Source organism: Ischnura elegans, assembly GCF_921293095.1.
Source record: "Ischnura elegans chromosome 13 unlocalized genomic scaffold, ioIscEleg1.1 SUPER_13_unloc_1, whole genome shotgun sequence".
Classification (NCBI taxonomy): Eukaryota; Metazoa; Arthropoda; class Insecta; order Odonata; family Coenagrionidae; genus Ischnura; species Ischnura elegans.
Window position 1 is genome coordinate 16000560 of NW_025791657.1, and position 27993 is coordinate 16028552.

General features: G+C 36.1%; 1 protein-coding gene across 3 annotated transcripts; it reads right to left on the reverse strand.

Annotated features, from left to right (window-relative positions):
* Positions 1–1707: 1707 nt before the first annotated feature.
* Positions 1708–27952, reverse strand: LOC124172300 (zinc finger protein 271-like). Of its 3 annotated transcripts, XM_046551740.1 has the most exons (9): positions 27867–27924; positions 27510–27776; positions 27258–27395; positions 24141–24308; positions 13870–13989; positions 12804–12932; positions 11025–11156; positions 10238–10310; positions 1708–4247 (listed from the first exon to the last, which is right to left on the reverse strand). In XM_046551740.1, exons 2-9 carry the CDS (start codon positions 27675–27677, stop codon positions 2389–2391), a joined length of 2787 nt encoding a protein of 928 aa, XP_046407696.1. In that variant the 5' UTR covers positions 27678–27776; positions 27867–27924; the 3' UTR covers positions 1708–2388. The 3 variants fall into 3 exon arrangements, with proteins under 3 accessions (XP_046407696.1, XP_046407694.1, XP_046407697.1); XM_046551738.1 differs by having other exon boundaries at positions 27510–27951; XM_046551741.1 differs by lacking the exon at positions 12804–12932 and having other exon boundaries at positions 27510–27952.
* Positions 27953–27993: the final 41 nt, after the last annotated feature.

Genomic DNA, 27993 nt, shown 5'->3' on the forward strand with positions numbered 1-27993 from the left:
CCGTCTTCAATATCAGGATATATTTGACTGGGGTGTTTCTGGAAAAGTCTAAAGGATACGACATGAGTCTGTTGAAAGGGATTCATTTGAGAACGCCTCTCCTATTCCAATTCATCATAATCACCCAATGTTAACTTTCAGATCGAACGCCATTCTTCCCAGTAAACCATTTACGTTTTTACATATACCCTATAACATGCAAGGCTCAACAACGAAAAATCCAGTCCCCAATCTTAATCTACGAAAATGTAATCCAAACGTCTTCATTTATGACCTATTAACTGTAATTAACATTTATCCTCCATACTAAATACTTCTCCATTTTCGCACGTCCTTCAACCAAACCTCGGATGTGGACTGCATCCCAGAGCACCTGGACTACGTCGAAGACTGGATTACCACCATGAAGCTTCAACTTAACCCTAAAAAACTCAGGTGATACAGTTAACAAGGAAGAACGAACCTCTCACATGAATCCTGATTTACTATGGCACCTATAGAATCAGGTGAGGCAAAACATAATAAAATTTCTAGGAGGTACTGTGGTTGAAAACATGACTCGGCGAGCAAACAACACAGCACCAATCAAAAAGGCGTAAGGTGCATCACCAGCAATAAAACCGCAGTGTTTATAGCACTACAATAGCACAATTTTTTTAAATTGATAATTGCCCAGACAATACTCAAGTGCTCCCGTCTAATATGTGGACTGGAAAGGAAAAGGTTATCTGCCCAAGGCTGTTGCTAAGTCGTATATATAACCATCGTTTTGCTGTTTGTCAGGACACTTTTTTAAAATTACTGTCTACAGAAGCTGAAGATCCGAGCTACACTTCCGTTTCATAACTTTATTTCAATTCTTCATTTACATGGCAAAAATTCACTAAAAATCTTGTCAACATGAAATCTCATCATTTATAACGCAAAATCCACAGCAACCTAATTTATTTCATGCACTGCATGGACATATACTAACTGCCCTTTAAGTGCATAGAATTATTACCACAGCGTTGATTTAATCATTAATCTGAATAATTAAAAAATATATAAATACTAAATAAAACTTATTATGATGGAAAGTATAAGATATTAACTACAGTTACTAAAACTAGTAATGTGAAGAGAGCTCAAGAATTTTAAATTGCAAAACACAAAAGTAAATTCCAAAGAATTTCCTTCCACTTCAATCTTTTTGTTGATGAAGTTGACATAAATTTCTAAAAGGGTAACATCAGTACGTCAGTCAGACGTGTTGTATGAGTAAGTTTTTATGGCTTCGCTCCCAAAATATCTACATGATAGCATTGCCTTTGCGGACTTAGAAAACCGAGGCTATTCATTCTCATTCATACGATAAAAATATGCATATTCACCACTACTTCTACGTGAAGTATTTTGTCCATGACAAAATAATCTCGATTGATATCTCACCACACGCAAAACCACGCGTCTAATACGACCAGTTTCATTTTTTAAAACTATTTATACACAGCGAGGAAGTTGTTTCGTGCCAATCAACGAGACACGGTTACCAGGAAATATATGGCCATTCACCTGAGAAAGAAATTCTTAAATTGATCATTTAAGCTTCATCCATGGAAGGCAATGTTTTCAAGAGGAAATATTAATGTCATTTGTAAAAGAATTGCATGGTGATTGTGGTGAAGGCACTCAAACTAATACACAGTTCACACACTAATAGACCAGTCACTCAGCTTAGTACTCTCTTCATCAATTGTATATTATTATTACCTTGATATTTGCATATAAATTACATAGAAGCACTACATCAACTAACATCGATCGGACAATTTAACATTGATCAATCACACAATTAACATTGACAAAACAATGGAAATTATTTTTGAGACAAAGTGCCTGCAGTTTTTATCGAAAGTGTTGCGATACATGGCTTACATTCAAATGTAAACAATTTTCTACCAGTAAAAAATAGCAGTTAAACATAAAGGAATAATTTTTTTAGTCCTTGAGAATAAAGAACAGTAAAATTACTTGAATATTTATTAAATTAGGTCACAGACCTAACTGAAAATTATTATATCATTTTCCACACTATGAGATTATTTTTATTTCAAGCAAGCAGTTCTTGTAATAATAAAATATATTTACCTTGATTGCTAACAACTATCAATAACTAGTCAAATAAAACTTAACCCTGCGTGCTTGCAAATGAAAGAAGAGGTGCATGTATTAAGAGAAAGTCTCTCCACATTCATTGCAAGACAAAGGCTTCTTTCCGATGTGCTCGCGTGAGTAGGACAAGGTTTTGTTTGGTAGTGTAAGACTTTTCACATTCACTGCACGAATATGGTTTCTCCCTCATATAATCGGAATGTGACGAACAGGGTCACTATTTAGAGAGAAAGACTACTCACATTCATTGCAAGAATAAGATTTCTCCTTTGTATGAATCCGCATGTGACAGACAAGGTGACTCTTTCGTGAGAAATACTTATCACATTCATTGCAAGAATAAGGTTTCTCCTTTGTATGAGTCCGCATGTGACTGACTAGGTTACTCTTGCCTGAGAAAGACTTATCACATTCATTGCAAGAATAAGGTTTCTCCTTCGTATGAGTCCGAATGTGATGGACAAGGCTGTTCTTTCGTGAGAAAGATTTATCACATTCATTGCAAGAATAAGGTTTCTCCTTTGTATGAGTCCGCATGTGACGGACAATAATAGTCTTCTGAGAGAAAGATTTATCACATACATTGCAAGAATAAGGTTTCTCCTTTGTATGAATCCGCATGTGACAGACAAGGTGACTTTTTCGTGAGAAAGACTTATCACATTCATTGCAAGAATGAGGTTTCTCCTTCGTATGAGTCCGCGTGTGACAGACAAGGTGACTCTTTCGTGAGAAAGACTTACCACATTCATTGCAAGAATAAGGTTTCTCCTTCGTATGAGTCTGCATGTGACTGACTAGGTTACCCTTGCCTGAGAAAGACTTATCACATTCATTGCAAGAATAAGGTTTCTCCTTCGTATGAGTCCGAATGTGATGGACAAGGCTGGTCTTTCGTGAGAAAGATTTATCACATTCATTGCAAGAATAAGGTTTCTCCTTTGTATGAGTCCGCATGTGACGGACAATGATATTCTTCTGAGAGAAAGACTTATCACATACATTGCAAGAATAAGGTTTCTCCTTTGTATGAATCCGCATGTGACAGACAAGGTGACTTTTTTGTGAGAAAGACTTATCACATTCATTGCAAGAATAAGGTTTCTCCTTTGTATGAGTCCGAATGTGATAGACAAGGTGACTCTTTCGTGAGAAAGACTTTTCACATTCACCGCAGGAATAAGGTTTCTCCATCGTATGAGTCCGAATGTGACTAATAAGGATGCTCTTTTTATTGAAGGACTTATCACATTCATTGCAAGAATAAGTTTTTTTCTTCGCATGAGTACAAGTGTGACAGACAAGGCTACTATTTTCAGAGAAAGACCTTTCACATTCACTGCAGGAATAAGACGTCTTTGCTGTTAGTGGAACAACTGAACATGATTTCCCATTTACAATGAAATTTCTCCTCATTTCCCCCACATTTTTAGTCTCCTTTGTTCCTCCGAAGTTATCCTCAAGAAGCTCATTTCCTTTTTTTCTCACCCCTTGGCTTTTACACATCAGATGATTTAAACTCTCGGAGGAAATGGACTGACAAGAAGTATTAGTTTCCCCTCTAGAAACAAAGGTTTTGAGGGACGAATCTTTTCCGATTGACAAATTTGAACCAATATCTAAATTGCCAGATCCGAAATGAATCTGGCGGTGCTTAATGAGATCATATTTGGCATTGAATGAATCTCTGCGGTTGAAGCAATGATAAGAATGTTTCGATGAACTGGCACGCTTCCCAGGATTTTTAGGCATGCTAATACTTTTCACTTTGTTTTCCCGTATGGCTGCCTCAGAACCATTCTTCGCATCCTCAGTGCTCCTGAGTAACTTTATGGTTTCTGCATCACTACAACAACCTTCCTTTCCTGCAATAGTCATTGTTCCTCTATCCCCTCTGATTTTAGCTACATATCCAGATTTCGAATGTAACCGTCCAATATTAGGATTTGAACGCGTTATTTTATCAGCAATTAAGGTATCACATTTTTTAATGTCTTTATCAATCACCTTCTTTCCTTTCCTTGAATGTGATGCTCTAATCTTTGGTTCAAGGCCTACAAACATGGCTGAAGCTCGTTCAGAAGCTCGGGACTCTAGAAAAGAATGTCAAATTAAAAATAAGTGAAGTCAGGCATGAAATCTATGATTCGTTGAACTGAACGAGCTGCTTTTGCTTATAGAAAAGCCCCGCGGTCTACCAGAGAATTCCCATCGTTGCGTAAACGAAACATTATTTACAACAACCAGTTGGTTTTCATGCATTTCCTCACATATTGAGTGGCACTGTTCCTCAGAGGAATTCAGCAAAGTATTTGCATGCTAACATCAAGTATCCACTCCAGAAAACACCTCAATGCACTTTTCCATGCACAGAAGTAAACAAACTGAATTTACAAATTGCATGCACATACATAATTTTTAATGGAAACAATTCTCATCATTATTAAAAGCAAATACTTTCTTGCAATACAAGACTAAAATTATGCAATAAAAATTGAAAATAACTATGGGGGCCAGAAGGTAACTATAGCTCACAAAAACATCACTGTCAGAATAATAAATGAAAGAGAGGAAAATGGAGGGGTAGGCGGTCCCAAAAAAAACATTTTTTTTTGAAATTTCAAAATCGTCAATCTGATTTCGATGACCCTCGGGTATACAAGGATAGGAAAAAAAAGATTTTCGAAAAATTTTAAATATTTAGTTAGCGAGAGGCGCCTGAATACCAACACCCTCAATTTGTCATACAATTTCGCAAAACATGTAAAATTGAGGGTAATCAGGGTAAGTTATGGTCAATAGGACTAAAATTTCGTCGGTTTTTGCGTATCTTTCACCGTTTAGGCTATGCGGCCCGCGCAGCCTGGCGCCAAGCGTGGCGCTAAGCGTTGCGGCTCGCGCGACGCAGCGCAATAGACGGCATCGGCCATTCCCCTCACCTCCCCTCCCCCTCCTCCTCACCCACGGTCGCCCGCCATGTTCACATGCTTCAGTGACTCTCTCTCTCTCCTTCAAATTCAGATTTTTAACTCCTTTCTTAGACCAAATCATGTCGGCACGTATGGTAATAATCAATCTTAGCTTTATATTGGAAAATCGCTATAAATTTGCTAGCCTACTGAGAAAATTATTCAACAAAGCCAGGTTTCAGTTGAACAAGCTCTTACCTCGCACCATCACTTATTATTTTTTGATAGTTGGAAATAATCTGCAGCAAATATTGCTTTTTTTTCGTCGTTAGTAATGCAGCTATTGAATTCTGTTATTAGGACCACCACGGCTGAGGCCGTCTCCCTCCTCTCCCTATCCTTCTCACTTACGGTTGTTCCTCCAGCAGAAGCTCTTTCTCCTTTACCTGACCTACTTTTTTTCGACACTGAGATACAAACTGCAACAGATTATGCTTTTGGTCCTCGCGGTGTATTTCCTCACCTTGTGCGAATTCAATGTAACAAACCGCACTCCTGGTAGATATGAATCATGGAATTTACTTAGGCGCTGGGGTTAGCAGCAACTATAAACGGGTCTCTCACTGACCCTCCACAGTTCAAAACCTTCCTCCCTCGCCAGGCAGGGTTTTGAAACTTCTGATGTCCAAGCCCTAAAATCGTCTTCTGCGAAAAAACAGAAGCTGTTACCACTGCTGAATATTGGCAAGGTGTTGCATGCTCACGCCCCATTCTCTTTCGGACCTTCATTGTGAATTGCGAAGTCAGTTCGCTGTGGGGCAGCCTCGTGTCTACTGAATCGTGCTGTTATTCCGTGCGCTTTACTCTTGGTCTGCTCTGCAATACGTCCTAAACGCTTGCATTTCCAATTTGTGTGTTGGTGTATAAGTTTGCAAAAGCGCATGCATATTAGGAACATAGTGGTTTTTGTGTGAGCTGTAAAAATGGCTCCAAGAAGGCGATCAGAAGAGCGCGCGATATTTTTGTCCTCGGCATAAAAGAGAAATTTGTATTCTCGGACACCAAACGCCTACCGAAATTGCGTGATCTACTATCAGTATTATTATTCCGAATGAGTAAGTTGAAGCACACCATAAGCATCAATGCTATAGAAGTGGTACATACTGCTCTCGTGATTTACAGTAGAGCTCGGATACCAGCCATAGACAAGTGGAATGTGATCCGAGGTCCTAAGAAGCAGATCGAACTTTGGAACAAACGAAAAGAGCTAAGCCAGGAACTATTCACATTAATCGTTTGACCATCAAGCCGTTTCACATTAAAAGAAAAATGGTGAAACGAATGCATGAAGGTGAAAATGATTCCATTCAGTTTCTGTAAAGAGTACCCGTGCCAAGAGACGTGCACAGTAAAGTTTTATCCTTTTTTTTCATCAAGTTCAATGAATTTTTTACTCTTGAGCTGACGCATGAATTTCTCAACAAATATTCTAAGAATTGGGAAACGACAGAAAGCTAACAAACAGTTCGACATCACATCAAACAGTTGAAGGTGGTGAATGATGTGGCCGAGAGGGGGGAAGCCCCAATCACAGAATTAAATTGCTGAATCACTAACGACGAAGAACAAAAGCAATATTTGCTGCAGATTATTTTTAACTATCGAAAAATAATAAGTGATGGTGCGAGGTAAGAGCTTGTTCAACTGAAACCTGGCTTTTTTGAATAATTTTCTCAGTAGGCTAGCAAATTTATAACTATTTTCCAATATAAAGCTAAGATTGATTATTACCATACGAGCCAACATGATTTGGTCTAAGAAAGGAGTTAAAAATCTGAATTTGAAGGAGAGAGAGAGAGTCACTGCAGCATGTGAACATGGCGGGCGACTGTGGGTAAGGAGGGGGGGGAGGGGAGGAGAGGGGGACGGCCGCAGCCGTCTATTGCGCGGCGTCGCGCGAGCCGCAACGCTTAGCGCCACTCTTAAGCCTAAACGGTGAAAGATACGCAAAAACCGACGAAATTTTAGCCCTATGGACCATAACTTACCCTGATTACCCTCAATTTGACATGTTTTGCGAAATTGTATGACAAATTGAGGGTGTTGGTATCCAGGCGCCTCTCGCTATCTAATTATTTAAAATTTTTCGAAAATCTTTTTTTGCCTATCCTTGTATACCCGAGGGTCATCGAAATCCGATTGACGATTTTGAAATTTCAAAAAAAAAAATATATATATATATTTTTTTTTAAATCACGAGATGTGGGTCATTGTAAATATTATTTAATTTTTTCCAAACTTTGCCAACGTTTCGGACATTTTATTTGTCCATCCTCAGGGCTATAAAAATGATAATTTATGATACAAAATTTGTTAAATACAGGCAATTTTACAGTTGTTATACATTAAAATACATGGAAATACATATTCAAAATTTACCTTTAAGTCTGATGTTGTTTTTATTTATTTACAATTTGGTTGCTTGGATTTCTTTCTTTGTTGGTTATGTCATTTATTAAATTATGATAAATTTTGCTAAGGTAAGTAATGTCTGTTCTTTTATTGCAGCTTTTTACCACATATCCAGAAATAAAAAAAGCTGCAATAAAAGAACATACATTACTTACCTTAGCAAAATTTATCATAATTTAATAAATGACATAACCAACAAAGAAAGAAATCCAAGCAACCAAATTGTAAATAAATAAAAACAACATCAGACTTAAAGGTAAATTTTGAATATGTATTTCCATGTATTTTAATGTATAACAACTGTAAAATTGCCTGTATTTAACAAATTTTGTATCATAAATTATCATTTTTATAGCCCTGAGGATGGACAAATAAAATGTCCGAAACGTTGGCAAAGTTTGGAAAAAATTAAATAATATTTACAATGACCCACATCTCGTGATTAAAAAAAAAATATATATATATATATAATAAGGGGTCGTGAAGCATATAGTTTGAAAAAAAAAATGTTTTTTTGGGAAAGCCTAATGGAGGGGCAATGATATGAACTACTACAATGATACCCTAAGAACTTACCTTCAAGGACAACATACATTTAAAAAATAAATATTAGTAAGAACAACATTAGCAGTAAATGAAGATCACATTCTCTAAGGGGCACTATTCTCTATTTATAATTATACTCTCATAGCCACTACGCCTTGCATTATTTACAAAATTATTTCTAGTATAAAGGCAGGGAATAATTAATGATCTCATACTTAAAGTCATTATATATTTTATAAGGATGGCAAGATGGGATGCATCACATCCAAATATCCACGGTTATTGCCCCTTATCGGATACATTGGATCCAAAGTAGCGGAGGGCATTGGATCTGCATCCAAAATTTTATATTATGGACTCAGTGAATGCACACCCCAAATGAGAAGAGTGGAAAGGGTTCTAACTCTCTCTTTGAATGTGCCCTCACATTGCCGCTAATATCTCTTTCTGCCAGTCTTAGTTTGAGAGCCTGGATGGTTCAGGATGGATTGGTTTCAAAAGCCATCCGAACAGACCAAGTATGCAGAATATTAAAATAACAAACAGATTGTCTTGTTTCCAAAATGCATCCAACATTTTGAAACGTATCAGTATCCTACCCCCACACTACTTCCCAACTCTGTCTTAGGGACATCTACAATAGTCTGATTTCAGTGGCTTACCCTGTATTCAAGGTGGAACTCACCATGGATTAAGTCTAGCAAGCAATCACCACAAAGCTTGATTTATGAGTAAGTCCGTAAGAATATTTTTTCATTTCCTCCCTTTGATGATTCATATACTTTATATAAAATAGCTGACAATTGGCAAAAGATACCTGATTTCCAGGTTGTCCACATGCATCTATTTTCCAATTCCCTAGCACTTCCATTTTAATTTCTATTTTCAGAAGCAATCATCACAATAATATCTTAATTTTGAATGCATCCAGATAGAATTTTCATAAAACTCAAAGTACTTAAAACATGAAGCGCTGTACAAAATACCACTAGAACATCCTAATAAAAAATAAACTTATCAACTTTAAGTTAAGCAACATCCAATTAATTCAAACTTGTCATATCCATCCTGAAAGAGGGTGATGCCTTGTACTTTGCTGTACCACCTTTTACAATTTGGATGAAGCTATGACCTTGAAGTCTTAGCTAACGAGAAGAAGTATGCATGGCCTAGTCACCCACTGTCATTACCCTGCAGAACTATTAACTGCTGCATACTAGGTATTCAAATTGAGTTTAGCCTATTGTCAGCCAAATCGGTTTTTTTTTCCTTACCTCACTTTTTCCATGAATAACTGTTAGGCCTATTAAAGAACAGTTGCCTAGAGCACAAAACAGTGAATTGGTTGGGGTGTCTTTCAAAGCAAAATTTTACCATCATTTCGAAACTGAAAAAAACCAATTGATCTCATTTCAACAAGTTCCACGTTCATTTTGTCCATGGACGCCACAGGGTATATGGCACATAAATGGATTCTTATGCCCATTATTCTTCACTCGTAATTTTTTGGGATTATTTTCTATTACCCAGTATTAAAGACAAAACTGTTAGGTGCAGTGCACTGGAATTCCCATATGAATGCACATGACAGCATATATTGGTTAATGTTATCGAAGCATTATGAAAATTTTACTAAAAACATATGCTAACCTGATTATATTCTCAAGCAGAACCATGCATCATGAACTAAAGAATTTTTAGATGGATGACATACACAGATGCTACATCCTTCACAAAGGAAGTGTCCAAAAACCCGGTTCAGAATTGAATCAAATTTTCTTGTGTTATACATAATTTATTGGGAGTTGTCCTTGAATCAGCCCACATATCGGGTTATATAACCAAATAGTTTAAACTGAAATGCAGTTAAACCCTTACTAGTTAAATATATTCATGTATAAGAGCCACTCTCCGAAGAGTGAGCATTAGTCCAGAGGTTAAAGAGCCCAGTTGTCACGCCGAGGACCCGGACACAAGCCACATGTTAAAATAAAATTTTCAGTGAACTTAATGGGAATATTGACAAAAAACAAGCTTTTCTAATATAAAAGTGCATTAAGAATGTAAGAAAAAAGCTTTTGGACATTTGCCTAGTCAGAATTAGTTAAAAATCTTTTTTCTGAAGAGTTATTTTCTACGCACTGAAGAGCACTCACCCACAGCCTCCGTCATAGACTCCATGGCCATTGTTTGATTTTGAATCAGCTCCCCATTCTCTGCAACAGTAGGCTAAAAGTAAGCAGATTTCAAATTTACAAATGACAACTTTAGGATAATACAAAAATTAAACAAAAATATTAAATTCTTGGGAATCCTTTGCGTGAATACAAAACCAAATGAAGTGACAACACCAACACTAATCCTAAATACTCTCCAATAATACATTGTCCTAATTACTAAAATATATACTTCTTTCCAGGGAAAAAGGGTGGGCCAATAGAACAAACAAAATGCAAGGTAAAATGTTGCTCGGCAACAGGTCTTCTTCAGAGTTAGTTCTCCCATTCTTAATTATATATGGTATTTCTTTGTGAATCTCCTTAACCGAAGAGGGGGAGTCATGTGGGATAACATTTTATCTTATCGGCTCTCTGTTATGTATGGCGATGACCTCCTTGGCTGGCTCCTGCTGCGTCTTCATTCACCATGGGCTGAGAGAATATTTAATTCAAGGCGTCATGGGTTGACCTTACTCCTCTTTGCACAAATAATCACACAGGATATTGAATCAGTTCTCCTTACCTTGTATATGCTCATTTAAAGTTACCCATGAACCATGGCAGGCAGCATTGGTTACAATACATTGTGCCAATTTTTGAAAATAATGATAAAGGTTTCAAAATCTTGGCTCAAGTGCCCAAGTTCACAGTAGTTGAAATTGAGGATTTCTCCCAAACATCAATTTCACCCATTAATTTAATTGAATATGAATTTCATACATACCTCAGTGGCATCAGTCTCCTTGGGAGATAGTTCGTTCTTGGCCAAAACCAGCAGAGTGTCAAGGTCAATCACAACAGCTCTTGTGCCTTCAGCATCCACCTCTTCACCTTGGGAAGATGTTGAGGCCTGTGCCTGCATATGAGTCCAAAATCAGCATCATTAAGGGCAGAGATACAGAAATATAGAAAAAACTTTGTGAGTTAACAAAAAAATAATGATTCCTATTTATAGCATTGATAAATATGTACACACCACCTCAAAACATACACTTCTGTAACATTCACATCTTAATTGCTTGTGTTATACATTTATATGCAATAAATTGTACATTAATCTATCATAGTACTTTAAAAAGAAAAAAAAACTCTCATGTTACCAGGAAAATGTAGGATTAGCCACAATTAAAAGATCAATACCACTGTGCGAAAGAATATTTGTCTAACGCATCAACGTGACTGAGATTTACATGTAATTTGTATTGCTTCAAGATATTGTTGCCCTTATTGTTTCCTTTGACAGATATTCTATGCATGCAAAAAGTGTTTGTATTCTGTGGATTTTATCTACAAGATATTTTTACCACTCAAAATTCTCTTTAGTCTTAAAAAATATAGATGTAACATTCAATTTCAGGAAAATCACACACAAGAGTACAAAAAAATACAAAGCATGCTTTGCTGAGACAAGAATGAGATGTAGTTACTCAATTGACTAAAGTGCATCATATTGTTACCTAATCCTACTGCAATGCCTGGACTTACTACCAACCTTGGCTTCCCATGGTAGCCCTTTCAAATTCTTCAGCATTTTGCAGATGATTATCATAGTCCCAGCTTCTTTTAACATTTACCCTACCATTTCTTCGTTTACCAAGGTTACTACGCTGATCCAAGGGGTTGTAATTCCATATCTCAATATAGCACAGTTTTTTATTATGTAGTAAGCCAGGCAACAAGTAGATAAGGAGTATAAAGGAGCATTCGTTGCATGCAAACAATAACTGCTAGTTTTACTCATTCCACTGCCTTTCTAACCTAAAGTAGGGAGGATATACAACCCCACTTTATGAACAAGAAGTAAGCCTAAAACGATCCTGCACATACTATTATTATAACCTTTTGATTTTTGGTGCTTTTTTAGGGGTGCATGGTGGGTAGTAACTGTATTAAATGTGTATTACTTTAAGCACGCGAATATTAATTTTTAAGGCAATAATCTTAATAATTAAACAAAATTTTAAGGTTTAAAAATTCAATGGTGAATGCAACCAGCTATACACAACCAGATCTCAGTAAAAACTGATGTAAAATCCACAAAATCTCAGTTATCCTTATCGGGGTGTAAAACATGATAATTAAGTCTCCTAGGAGCAACAAAATCAGAAGCTACCCAGAAAATGACATCTACCTCTTTTTTATTCTATCAGAGAAACTAGTTATTTAGCATCCTCATCTGGGGCCCTAGAACCAATAATTAAAAAAAATTCAAAATTCATACAAGGATACTGTAGCTCATTGTTAAAATGTCTACTTAAACAGCATGACTGACTCTACTTCAAAAATTGTGTGCACATAACACCTCATACTTGTGTGTTCATGTATGCTGCAAATTTTTGTGCAAAAAATTATATTTATAATTATAATGAATTTCTTCCCATACCTTTTGTTTCTTATTTTATTTTGTACTGATTTTGTATGTAACACACTAAGTGACATTTCCTATATTTTTCCAAACAAATCACTGAACCAATTTAAATATTACTATTATGATGACGATTACCTGAACAGAGGCTTCTGCCACAAGGTCATTTGTGCCCCCATCAGTGCTTTCATTGTGCACATATCCTCCTCCATCATCACTGATCTGATCTGCTTTTACACAAGGGGACCCACATGTTGCCATGCCACTCTGATAGAAACAGAATTAACACTTCATTGATATGGGTTTTCACCAATTTATACAAGAAGCAAAAGATAACAACCAAAACATCAAATGTATGCACAAATGAAAAATTCCCTATATTGCTATTCTGACCACAGAGAGGAAGGAAGGATAAATTTATTGATCAACAAAATATGGTCCATTAAGTTACTCTGCCTATCCAATTAGCCATAGGAAAATCTTTCGAAGAATGAAGAACAAATTTATCAGCAATATTTTGAGATATGATGGTCTCAAGACATCATTCATCGGCAACCAAGAATTTTTGTCTACATGTCCACACAAATATGTTGATTTCATTTATTAAAGATAATCATTACATTTCATTTCAATAAAAGTTGACATGCTATGACATATGACATGTTCCATCAAAATCAGCTCACAGAAAACAATTGATGCCTGTCAACAAACAGACTGGTTTGCCAACATCCAGTACCCTCTCCAAAGATGGTATCACTTGCTCAGTAAGCAAAGGTGTGAGATCAGAGCAGCTGTATGCCCCCATTCTGTTCAGTGCAATAACCCATCCATTTTGCATGAATTCGTCAGGAATGACACATCTCTTTGTTCCTAAAAAAAAGCTTTTGGGCCTATGGGCCAAAACTAAGGCAACTGTGATTCCCTTAATCTTCCTTGAAAAAGCAACCAAAATAGATCAGGAGACGTAGATGGTAGACAAAAATTAGCACGTCAACATAGCGGAGATGTTTTTCTTTAACCAACATGATGAGTAACAGTGAAAGTTCTAATAAAGACGTATGGCACATGTAACATTCACTTATTCAGATATGATAAGGGAAGGAAAAAGGTATTGTTATTATGGTAAATGATATTGGATTATTCCATGGAGGACTAAATTTTTGTAGTAAAAAAACTATGCTTTACAAGGCAAAAGTGAACTTACCAAGTCATCAGTTGCCAATGGGTCCAATGCATTACTTGAAATTCCATCTGGATCCGGTGTGTACATCTCAGGATAATTACCTTCACTGAGAGGGTCTTTGTTCTCATCTTTCACAGTTTCCTAGAAGATAATGCTGGGTGACAATCAATGGGGTCAAAATAAAAATGTGAATAATTATATATAATAACAATAAAGCCTCCTCTTTCACCTGAGACCACTCAAGCTGGCTGAAATCATATTTGCACAAGCTTTTAGAGACAACCGAAAATGAAATGGCTGACATAACCAGTTTACTGACCACAACTTGATGTGGAATGCTTCTCAATGTGCTATCCACAGTATAAGTGGGTAAATACTACACTTTCCAACTCAGAAGTTAAAGGTTCGAATCCCAAATGGGTGGCCTTCAAGCATCCAGGCCTCAGAATATTTGCGTGTCCTCAGCTTGATTAAGACAAGACTCTTTAAGAGCGATACAGAGAACATAATAATAGAGCCACACTATATTCCCAGGTCCAATAGAAGCGATAAATTAAGAGAGGTGTTTTGCCGAACGGATAGATATCGGAATTCGTTTTTCCCCTGAATCATGAAGACTTTAATAAACGCCAGTACCAACCTCGTTAGAGTACTTCATTTATTTATTTTTTTAGCTGTATATGGCTGGTGTCCTAACACCACCTGCCACACGCCTTTTAGGCGGCTTGCGGGGTATCATATAGATGTAGATGTAGACTTCCAAGTCCTGAATTCTAGCAATGAATAAAGATGAAGCTATTATCATCATTTCTTCATGTTTATGTAGAATAAGGGCCATTTATTTCATCAAAATTGCAGGGCCACCTGACCCTTGGAACATCATCAGCCCCAGGATAAGCTGATCTTGCCCTTCATGTGCATAATCAAGCCTGAATATGCCCAATTTTTTGCATAAACAGCTCCTAAGGCTTGCATGCTTTACACCCTAAAAAACATGGTGGCAAATTGTCATCTACTAATCATTTCAATTAAAGAATCTATTTTATACTGTATAAAAAGGGAGAAAAGCTCTCAAAAGCACAGCAGAATAGTAATAATATAACCACATCATATCCATTAAATGAAATACATAATAAAATTGGTTGGCATTAAATAAGTAAACAATAAGGGCATACATGCTCCTTGCTTATGCTTGCTTATATAACAATATTTACATGTGTAGCACTAGGCATGCCTTTAAAGAACCAGTGTTTCCCTTACTTTAAATCATAGAAAACATCTTCACAATACTATTAGACAAACCATGATTATAGAACATAAGTTCCTTTTTAAATACTAAGTCAGCCCACCTTTGAGTTCATTGATTGATTAATATATCTCTATTACTTTACTTATTACTTTATTATTTGCAATTTTACTGCTCAGAATAACATCAACTGAGGGGCAAAGCAGACAGAAATTGACTTCAGTCAACTACTTTCCGGATTCCCACCAGGTTTATTTATCCATGTTAGCCAACGTTTCAGGCTCCAACTCGGGGCTCATCCTTAGGGCTGCTGAATATTGTGTTATCACAAACAAATAAAAAAACATTTATCCCTGAGAATGAGACCCAAGTTGGAGCTTGAAACATAGACTAATGTGGATAAATTATCCTGATTGGAGTCCTGAGAAGAGTTTGCCCACATTATCTGCTGGGAAAGCATCAAATAATATTTCCAAAAATGAAATAACTAACCTCAATTTAATCCGTGTAATAGACAATAATTTTGGAATATGTAATGAGAAAAAATACTCAATATGTGATCAAACGGAAATATAAGCAACACGATCTTCAACAGCAGTGAAAACTTCCAGTTCTAGACTAGAGAGATCAACTGCAGTTAACCACTGAGGAGACCTGTCCATTCAGTCTATACCGTTCACTTCATTTACCCTGGTATGACTAAAACACTGATCAAAACAAAATCATGCAGCACGTCTCCCGTTAATTAAAATGGAAAAAAACACACCCCAATTTTTATATTGATTTAGCCAAGTTCAGAACCTACTCTTTACAATGATAACAACAATGATCAGCATTGGCGCATGAATCTAACACTAAGTACCATCTGAAATTACTTAATGATTTATTTTTCAGTAAACTGGCTTTTGGTGGAGTTAGGTGATATTGAATGTGAGACAGAGATTAAAAACTAATCAGTGAACATAAGTACTACAACAATAGTATGATGGAATGCATAAATAATTATAAGTTTTTATAGAACGACAAAAGCAGCAAATTAAGTCATGTTACAGACCAAAAATTATGTTATTGCCTATTTATAGGGTTTATTTCTTGCCCTACACGAATTCTAAAACGTATTTCAGCTTTTTTTTTTCAAATAATAGATAAATTAAGGCTAAATATGTCTTTCTGTATGAAGGGGTGATGAGTGCTGAACTTTCAGTTTCTTCCCAAAATATGCAATAGGGTTTTTAGGATCACAATAATTAGCATTGACATGGTTTGAATTACATGGATTTTATCACCCTTTATAAAATTTTAGATGATATGTCTATAAATCGATCATTTTCCCTTGAAACTTATGTTTGTATACCATCACTGGCCCAAGTAGCCAATTTTGTGAACCCATGTCACACCCTTTGCCTGAAGCGACGACATCTGTATTTTAACTAGGCATTCTTAAGTTTCTTGCTTCGTTTACGTGGACAGCTTTGTTTCCCCAGAAACAAAACATCATCATTGCCATCAGAAAGTGATGATTGCAATGCAATAACTTAAAATAGTAACTACGATTTATCAAAGGCTACTGCCATGAAGGGAGTTATAAGTACAAGGTAGGCATCAATAATGACCACTTTTAGCAAATACCAGGGCAGGTTGCTAGCAAGGTCTTTGTTAGGCACACGCAACCATAACATGTATGCAGTGAGGTGGAAAATTAAATTATCATTAAGTCTATGAAGAAAAGTTCACCACACTTTAAAATGCCATAAAATGTATCAAAATATTTTAAATTTTCTTCACCTATGAGAGGTCACGGAAAGAGATACTCTTGAATGATTTATGGCACGCAAATGTATACACAGTAATTAAGTCTGATCACATGAAATTCACATCACAACTACCATGCGATCATCGAGACACTAGACGTATGTTGGAATCAAGGCAGTGATGTCATCAGCCTTGAACTTTAATTCCTACTCAAGTAATGAGTAAGCAGCTCAGATGCTACCAATGGAGAGTGTGAACTGCAAAATAGTCTAAGGGACAACATAAAGGCGACATTACTCCATCCTGTAGAAGCCTAATTTATATTTTCATTTGAAGTGCATTATTATTTGTTTCAAAAAATGACCAGAGCAAAACAATAAATGCAAGAGAGATTAGTGTTTTCCCATTATTTGCAATGTAGTTAAGTAAAATCCTCATTATCTGTGAATCCATGTTGAGATAGACGGAATTTCAAGAAGTCTTTCATGACATTATCTCCTTAAGACAGCTACAAAACAATTTCTAAACATAACTATAGTATTTTACAAAATTATAAATATAACTCTAAATTTTTTCCTTCATATGAGCAAATCAAGACATTCCATGGAAGCAAACATTCTTTACATCAAATATTTGAATCTACTACAGGTATCCCTCAACAAAAACTACAGATATGTTATGAAATAGGTAATGTTAAGGAAATTTAGTGACAGGAAAGAAGCATATACCATTCCAGCAGTAAAAATTCCACATTCTGGATCATTGACTGATTTGTTTGTAGGCCATTTTACATCTATGGGTATCAATGTACTTGACATGGCACAATGACGGAAAAATCCAAGTGATTCAAGATTGCAAAGTACAAAATCTTTGATAAGGCTGTTTTACACTCGGCACGGAATTGCTCAGGTTGGAATGGCATTTATCTCTAAAATGGCGAGGAACTGAACAAATGTATGAACGGCATGAGAACAAGGGCTATTTTGCCATCTCACAGCCAGGCATTCGCACATGTGTTCTAGCATTTCCATCCTATACAAGACACAATTTTGACTGCACCTTTCGTACACTCGTCAGATTGTGCTACAGAAAAGGTAAAGCAAGCTCTACAGCTCCAATCCTGAAACATGAAAATAGTCTCTTATGGCCGTAACGTAAGGATCAAGTAGCAGGTCAAAACAAATACTGTGTTGGTTTGCTGGAACTGAAGAAGTCATAGTAGTGACCAACACGAGGCTCTAAACCGGAAACCCATTACATGCACTCAGCTCAGAGGAAGTGTTTGCGATGGATGAAGGTGCTTTGCTAGGGATTCTTCGATAGAGTCACATACACTCACACAATGCAAAGGAAATTCTTTGTGAGAGTTGATGGGATGGTGCAACAGTTTCTTTGGTTCAGAGACACACACACTCACACAACATAAAGGAAACATCCTTCCTCATTTTTAAATTACTATTAAAGACTATTTTTATGCTTTATCGACCTATCTTTTGTAGATTCAATTACTAAATGAATAAGTTGAATTTGGTTCTTAATTATGCTTCCCTTACTTATATTAAAGCTACATGAGGGTTCTGCCAACTTCCTATGTTGAGGTCAAGCAAGAAGATTGATTGAAGAAAAAGAGAGCAATCTTGAGATTCAGCTCTGCTGCAGAAAAGACAGTAGGCTAGAAAGGAGAATTGAGATAGTCCACCATAAGACTCCTCCATTGCATGTGTGACATTTCTCTCACAAGAATGGTGGTATAAGAAAGCTAAGATGCACATACATGCCTATGTAGATTAGGGCGGTTACACTTTTTGCCTCATGTTGTGCAACTGATGGTCACACACTGAGTGACCAGATTTTCCGATTAATCTGGACATGTCAATTAGAACATGACCTCAATTTGAAAAATTCTATTACAAGAACATTTTCATAACTTAGCATTAATATTATTGTATCTGCCTATATATTTGGTTCATTGATGTGGAATTCTTCATATATTTTTTAATTTATTATTGAGTGGTTTCATTAAATGTGTTTTTAGTCTTCTCTATGGTCTACCATCTGTGATGTTCTACATAAGAATATAGTTAATGGGTTATCCCGTACATAAATGAAATGAAATAATGAACTGATGACGCCTTCACATAGGGTAACCAGACATCTGGGTTGGTCCAGACATGTTATCCTTTATAGATACGGTGCCTGGGCAAATTTTTTAAGAATGGTGAAGAGTCCTCCTTTTTGAAAATCGTGTTAATAGCCACTCAGAACACTCAACAAAATTTCTGAATATTTCTTAACCCTTTAACAGTGGAGTTTTATTTTGTTTTTCGGTTAAAAACTGCTTAATTACTGCCCAAGCATTCAGATAAACATTTAGTTTTAAAATTCTGTTGATTCATTCTTGCTAGAGGGGGTGCGCCCATATGGGCACGCTAGCCGTTCCGGCCACTGGTCTGCATTCTGCAGAAGAATCGCTCGAACCATCATAATTCTCATTTTTACTGCGTGATACACCATATATTGATGCATTTACCTATAATAATTCTTTTATTTGGCATTTTCAAGTAATTTCAAATCATTATACTTTATTTTTTCGATTTTAAACATTTTTTTGGCTGTCCAAAGAACTTTACAGTATAAAACTCAGTTTTGAAAACAGTCATAGAATGAAAAAAAACCTGCCCTGATGAGGTCTCCAGCATAGGAGAAGAAACGTCGGCCATTTTAATAACCTGATGCGGGATATTCCCAAAAAATCCATAAATCTACAAACATGGACCGCGAAACCTTAAGTAATCTGACATTATCAATGAGTTAATTAACAAAATTAGTCCTATATTGCTTTGTCCTAGAGTCTTTGGATGCTATAAATTGGGTTTTCAATTGCCGAGTATTATATGTAGTTAGAATTTCATTGAAGGCAAGGCCTAGGCACTTATCACATTCTGAGCCCACGTGGGAGGAATATTCTTCATAAGAACATCAGCATCTATCAAACGGGACAAATTGGTTATCATTGCCATCATAGTTTATGTCATCAGACTTTCTATGATTGGTTGCACATGATAGGGAATATTAAATATGACCGCCAGGTCCGAGACAGGTACATCTTTGTTACAAAAACACTTGTGCAATCTCTCTCCTAAAGGCTTACTGCGGTATATTTGAACCAGAATTTTCCACACTGATCCAGGCATTTACAATGACAGCATCAAGGAGATAGCTTCATGTGGACCATCACCATTTTTTTCTCTGATAACATTCCTTTACCTGTTGATATTTTGATCCGTGAGATCAGTTCCGCCCATCTAAATATTGTAGCTAGAGACCACTGCAGGTTGCCTAACTTGCACAATTTTGAAGTAACATGTGGGAATCTCGTGACCTTTGTGAGTGGGTGAACACATAGGCAAGGTGACTTGACAGTCACTACCGAATTCTATCTAGCAACAATATTCCCTTTTTTATCCCGTGCGAAAGCATGGGAACAGTGGGGCTGCTTAGCTAGCTGTTTTTTCGATCAATGGGATACCTTTGGTATCATTTTTCTCAGAAATGTTCCAGCACCCTCATATCCTTGAGAATTTATCTGACTCATAAGAGGAAAGCTAGTAAACAAACTGTCAAAATAAATGGAAAAGGTAAGATTTATTGCTTGCTCAACTAAATTGTCCGACATGATAAGCAAATATGAAGAGCACTTACCTACGAATTCATGGTAGTTATTTTTTTCTTCAACACTCAGTCCCTGCTATATGCTCCTGTTCAGGACTAAAACTGACGGGAGCTTGTAATGGACTTTTGCCTTGAATGTCTCCTTGCAACTTAAAACCAGGGATTGGACTCAGTTGGAAAATTTGGCCACGAGTTCATTGTGGTCGATGTGATCGAGGTCGAGGTTCAATCTACTTTTTATTGCTTCAAAGTTTTATACGTGATACAAAGCACCCCACCATGAGCTTCTTCATTCTATTTATTGAACATCATTTTCCCTTCTACCATGCCCTTGATTTTTGGGTATGTATACCTGTGGTAGAAAATAGACCTATCATTCTTCATACTAGATAGTTGAGCAAAGAATAACACAAGCACCATGAATAAAAGTGATGAATAGTATAAAATGTAGTTTGTACTAAAAATTAATGGAAATATTACAAAAAAATACAGCAAAAAATATTGAAATCATTAAAATCGAGTGAAATGAGAAAAAAGAAGGATTGAAAAAAACTTAGCGTTTTAGATCAAAATTATTTGATAACAGACCCATTAACGACATTTTTAGCGAAGGATACCTGCCAAAAAAGACACCCCCGGCTACCGGCTAGCATGCAGATATGGGGTCACCGAAAAATAAATTCAAATTCCTTGTCTCATACAAAAGATATCACAATCTTGGCAAAAGAAACCGAAGTTGATAACATTCATTATGAGGATAATATCAAATACTTAGCTGAGTATCAAAAATAAAAAGGAAAAATATTGCATTTACCAAAGACACTTCGCCATTTTTTCTCTTTTGCCTCCTCGATCAGAGTGAGTAAGAATGCCCATCATGCCACAGTCAACTGCTGGCGTGAATGCTGACCGTAAGCACATGAACCAAATAAAGTGATACATTGTCATCATTTTTGGCGAAGACATCATGGTCTATAATGTTTGGGTCAGAATTTATATGAAATATTTTAGACTACTGCAGCTGTGACCATACAGGCATGCTAGCCGTTCAAGGGTTAAGCATACCACGGTAAAATACAACTGCAGAAAGGGTATTTTCCCTAATTTCAACCCAGTGGACCACCGAGAGAAACATACTAAACATTGCCTCAGGCCGTGTTCCAAGCCATAGGATGCACCCTATGTTGTTGTGCTCTAACACTCTTATCGGCTCTTTTACTCTTTCCTGCTCTGGCTGCAAGTGGTACCACCATTGTACAGTGGCGATTTCAAAACCGAAAAAAGTTGACTAGTGAATTTTGGCATTAAGACAATGTTACTGTTGTTGTCCATTAATTATTGCAATATTTACCGCACTAAATGTAAATGTGGAAGTGATAACATACATACATCAGTGGCAACAAGGAGTGGATGTAATTGTAAAAATTACACTCCCCAATAAATTTATTAATTTTGGACAACAAATTTCGTACAGCATAATGTTCAGAAAAAAACTGAAGTGGTTTTAACACAGGAAACAATTTAATAAATGTGCACTTATAATTTAATATATTAATCACTGTGAATAGCTACCCATCATAACATTTTACATGCAGTAAGTTGAAAAATTTAGGGTGCCTAGCCAACCAAAGAAGAAAAATTCTTCCGTTATTTATGATTTTTCCAGGGAAAGTTTTCACGTTGATGTTAAATGACTACTGTGATAGATAAGAAATTTATAAGGCAAAGGAATGAATCAGTTTACACACACTTCATAATCAAATTTAATTTAATCATTTAAATTTATTCAATGCAATTCAAGAAGCTACATCAACATCATAACTAACTGCTGTCACCTGTCCTATTCCACCACTTTTTGGAATCTTAGTTGAGAAAAGAGTTTTAGGATTTTCGATGCTGCAGTCTTGTCTGACATTCGATGTTTCGATGCAGCTGTAAAAATTTCACTCAGCTATTGCACTTACAATTATGACAAACACTTTTTACACCAGAAAATGGGCATCGAACTTAAAAAATTATGCCTGAAAGCAATTTTAACTGTCAGGCTGGAGAAAATTTTCAAGAATAATTCATGCATAATTCCAGACACTTAAAATTCAATCACAATTCCTCATTTTCCCGGTCACTGGACATACAGAGATTAACATGTATTCTAGATTAACTTATTTTGATAACAACTCCATTCATTATGATCGATTTAAAGAACCAATTCACCACCTTAAAACATATCCTGTCTGAATTCACATAATAAATAGAAATTTCTACCTCTAGCCGTCGTAGCCAACGTGTTGAAGAGCAAGTAAGGGTGAATCCTTGCCCTCTCTCGTGCTCTTCGATTATGCACTCATCAGAGCAGGACCGTAGTGGACTGGAATCTCAATAGGTGACAACATCACTTCCCAAATGTGACCATCAAAAAGTGCTGAGTAGAGCGCAAGTGCATTTACGGTGGATTGGAACATGACCTCAGTAAAAGTTAAAAACTTAGCATTGTCAAAATGCAAAAATTGCTTGAAAAGTTCGACCCACAAACAAAAACAAACCCACAGTCCTAATTAACTTCTTTTGCTCTAAATTATGAATTTACAATTACGTTTCAAGTGTCCTGCTTATCCTCCATACGTCCTTTCCTTTTAATCATTTCTTACTAGATGTCAGGCCGAGCCAACAGGCATTTTTATTCATAAAACATCTGCCACTGGGTACAGTTGGGACATTAGTCTGGTATCCGGGTGGATTTTTTATGAATGAGACATTTTCCTTCTTAATGAAAATTATGATTTTGTGCACAGTTAATCTGTTACCAGGTACCTAGCAAGCTGTAAAAAATGCAAATATAGTTCGAGAAAAATTTTTCCACAAAATATTACAAAATCATAGGTCTAATTAATTTATACTATTCTAACTTGTGAAATTGCCAATATTTTTCAAGTTGCCTACTTTCTCCTTACCTCATTTTTAACACATTCCGTGTGGAACATGTCAATTGACGCAGTCCCCTCCAAGTCAATATATGTAGCTAGTCAATTAAGTGCTCTGCCAGTCGGGCCAGGAGGCCATTCTCTGCCTTCATAAGAAACTAATAGCCATTCCCAAGTGTTTTGATTGTGCATATGACCTCCAGCAAGGAACACTTTTTCGAACCTTGCACGCCTTATGTAAATAGCAGTGTTTGAACCGAAGGTATGTTATGGAAAATTTCCTCTTTTTCTTTCTTATTTTATCGACCGATTCTGACAACCTTCTTGAAAATCGCATCCGCAATGAATGTGCTAATAGCTAGCTAGCTTATACTACAAATACATAAATTACTCAAGAAAAATAGATACACAGAAAAATACATAAAATCATACTGCAAATTTATTTCATTGTTCCAAACTATAAAATTGTCATTATTTTTCAATTGGCCTACTTTTCCTCTCATTGCTTATTTAATCGGGAGCTGTCCTGCATTTTTCACGTCATGGCATCTTGTTTCCCTATTCCCACAAGCGAAGGTGACTTTCTGTAGGAACTCATCCATTTACACTGCACAAAGCCACTTACGTCAAACAACCAAGTAAATGTAAACAACTCAGGGTCATTAAACTCAGGTTTCACTGTGGATGAGAATAAAACTTACCAACATATTAGATCCGAGTTGTTGGGAGTCTAGCACAGGTATGTATATTTCAGTCCTTTGGGCTGAGCAAGTGAGATGTGAGGTGCCTTGTACCTCATCTTGAATGAAGTCCTTTGTGTCAACAGGAGTCCCCAACTCGTCATCAGCTGCCTCCCCTCCTTGGATACTCTGTGGATAGGGTGACAGTGGAATTCACTTAATTCATAGCCAACAATTGAAGCATACTCCTAATATGATGACATAGGATTTTGAATGTGATATCCAAGCATTTGCATAAAAATTGACATGTGTCTCTTAACAATAACTCAAAAGCTAAATAGATGCTGAAACCAAATTAGGCAGGAGAGTACTTGGAATAATCAGTTCACATAGTGGGCTGGGCGTATTACAACATACATGAGGCATCAAAGAAAGAAAATACATATATATTTTCAACAGACGTGTGTTTAAATGTGAATCTTTGATGCGGAATATGTTTTTGATTAATTTCTATTGGAATTGAACTCCTGTTTCTATGAACTCAAATACCAACTCAGGGAGAGAAGAGATATATCTCATATTTTGACCACTTTCTTAGGCCGAAGGGTATGAAATCATCAGCTTGATATTGGATGGGAGACTAAAAAAAAGCGGTAAAGAGGAGAAAAAATTGTTCTAGGACTCCAAACATCATAGAAGAGACAGCAATTAGAGAGGTATGGGGCCAATTTCAAGGGGCAAGAGAGCAATGCCTGAACAGCCAATGCACTGAGTAGTGTACGGCATAGCGAAGAAGACAAATGATAATCTAGGAAAGTCTAACAGCTCCACATGAATAGTCGTGTGGATGAAACCTTTAATAATTTAGGAGATTTTTAATCTTCAAATACACCACTTATAAAAGTACATACAGTTAACATGCTATTTGAGTTCTAGGTATATGTTAAAAGTTCTTGGCCAAAGTAATCTGCATAAATTTGAAAGTAAAACAGAAAAAATACAAAACATGAAATTCATTCCATTCTGTGCTCTAGAGTTAATTTCTGACTATATAATCATAATTCATGTAACAAAATTTACTTACAAAGTGGAATAACAATCCATTCCCTGTTCAAAGAAACACTTACAAAAACATTTTCCTGGAAAGGTAAACATCTAACAAAATAAGCTATTGAAAACATATTTTGGTTAAACAAAACATACCTCAAAATTTATCATAATTATCTAAATACCCAGGACCAATTTTACACAAAAAAACTTTCCTGAACAACCCCTAAAAATGAAGGATATGATATGGAAAGCCAAGATTGTGAAGACTGTTACATAGGTCAACCATATCAATTGATAAAATATGGTATTTCACCAAATAAGCCATCTTTAAAATCAAATAAACAGTACACATGACATTCAGTGCATATATTAGTTGGTATTCATAGAAATAGAACTTAAGAATTTGATAACACGAAAATTTGAAACACAGAATGCAATTTTAACTAATGGATTATTCAAATAAACTTTATTTTTACTCATAAAGAAAATTAGTTGTAATAGCTGAAGTTACATACATTGTTGTAGCTCAACATACTCATATTAACAAAATATTTATCCAAAAATGTAAATACAATCTTGCATCAAAGTAACTAACAAACATACTAAACATATTGATACTAAAAAGATACGTCACATCTGATCGTTTTTTATTTTACGTCGATTGTTTACAACGTTTGTAATGACATTATTGCAACAATCATCTCCTAAGCTTAACGGTAATTTTAAACACTTATGCATTCATTGTACCTCTCCTCTTTTCCTATTATAAGCCGTGAAAATTGAGAAAAGTTTTTGAACCATCAGCAGGTATATATTGTTATAAAATAGAGAAAACATTAATAATTCACATTTTGTGTGTGTGCAGTTGAGCCTATGCTTGGACACCAACTTACAGATCCATTTCAGTTCACACTTACAATTAGCAGGAACCACCCACATAGCAGAAATTCATCCCGGATACGTCTCTGAGACATCTCGAATATCACATGTTACGTCTCAGAGACATTCTGAGAGCTTCAGAGGCATCTCTGAGACTTCTCTGAGATGTCACTATGTCGAAAGAAAATGGTCTTAGATGCGACATCTCTTGAGACGTCTCACATAAGTCTCTGAGATGTCTCATTAGACTTTGTAATATGGTATGCTTCAAATTTAGGCAAAAAAAAATTAAATTTAAATTATACAGTTATGGCCTTCTTTTTTCGATTATTTTTAGCGTCAAATTTTGTGATAGATCACCTTTTGAAAATAAGAAACCCATATTAAATGTCGTGATTTTAATAATCAAAACTGCAGATTTGCACCGAAAAATAGACATGGAAGGCATTGATGGCGTTTAAATACGTTTTTTTTTAATAATTCCTGAACGTCTCATGATTACATCTCTGAGACATACGAGATATTCGAGTCATTCAAGACCAGAGTGAGACGTCTCTGAGAGGTTCGTTGCTATGTGGGCAGTAGGAGCTTTTTTTCTCGTTTTAACATACTTCGGTTACTCAAGTGAGCAGAAACATAAAAATGGATTATTTGATAGCGTAGTGGGTGCATTGCCTTCCACGAGTTGGCAAACTTGAATGCCCCACTTTGTTATCTATGATTGTTTTACAAACAAATACTTGAATGAGACAACAAAACGTCTTTACTTATCACCACTGAAACATCAACGGCAAGGTAGCAAGCACTTTGCATGGAGATTGAGAAACACAGCTTACGAGAAACTGGGCTAGTTTCACTATTCCGTCATCATGTAGGATGGCCTTTAAAGTTCTCCAATATTATCAACTAACAAAAATAATACCCTATTTATTTTAAATCTCTAATCCAAGCACTTTCTAAAATGAAGTTGGGTTTACCACTTTCAAGAAGTCATATAATATTCTATTCCTCAAGTCGTGGCATCAAGTGAATAATCAATTACAACTTTGAGTAAATCCAATCAAACAAGTGCTTTGACAAGCTGAATCCACAAATAATGATTCAACTGGATTTCTGACTGCTGCCGACACAAACGAAAGACTCTCACTTGACATTTTCCGAAACATACAATGCACCAGTCTTCAAAAGAGAATAAACGAAAATACTCACCCTAAAGCAATTCACCCCAGAAAGTTTTCTCAGCTTTGCGTCCGATTGTAAACAAGTCATTTTGAAAACACTGAATTCCGTGAGCTTTTTCAAGCATAGTGGACACAGGGTGGTGGGCAGGCCATCTCCCACAGCAACCTGAGATAAAAATAAACACGCTATACATTGAAGAAGAGCAGAAACTACTGAAAGTGAATAACGAAGGCAATACGACAAAGAAAAATAATAAGTTGTAGGCATCGAACCACTTACTTCTAACCCGAGTAAACCATTTATAGCATCCTTCACAGTCATTCTGCAAGCTACGTTGGAAGTGAATATGTTGTAAAAATAATCATTATTCTTCATGCATAGCCTGCACCTGGTACCCACAGAATCCCTTTCTGATGAAGTGCTGAAAATCCCGGCGGTACGATTCATGTTTCAACTTCAATCACTCATTCAATCTTTAAATATGTTAAATCGTCAATGAAATTATCAACACACAACAGACTGAGATCTCCAGATTCGTCACGGGAGCTACATAGATTTCAATGATACAACATATATTTAGAATTCTCACGGTGAAAGACAAGCTTAAATTTTAAAATTTAAATAACTCTTAAGCACCTCAACGGGAAAATACACCACAGCAAAATTGATAAGACGGTTGACCTCGCAGTTCTCAGTAACAACGATTATGTAAGATCATGAAAGCAAAGATTTGCCTGGTTTCCATAAGTTTTAGTTTACATTT

What these genes read in the sequence shown, in the direction of transcription:
- LOC124172300 (XM_046551738.1), bottom strand. Translation starts at nt 27,677, where the DNA reads ATGAATCGTACCGCCGGGATTTTCAGCACTTCATCAGAAAGGGATTCT. An exon ending in CTGGGGTGAATTGCTTTAGG is followed by an intron (nt 24,309 to 27,257) that starts GTGAGTATTTTC and finishes CCCTATCCACAG; the next exon opens with AGTATCCAAGGAGGGGAGGC. An exon ending in CATTGGCAACTGATGACTTG is followed by an intron (nt 12,933 to 13,869) that starts GTAAGTTCACTT and finishes TGTTTCTATCAG; the next exon opens with AGTGGCATGGCAACATGTGG.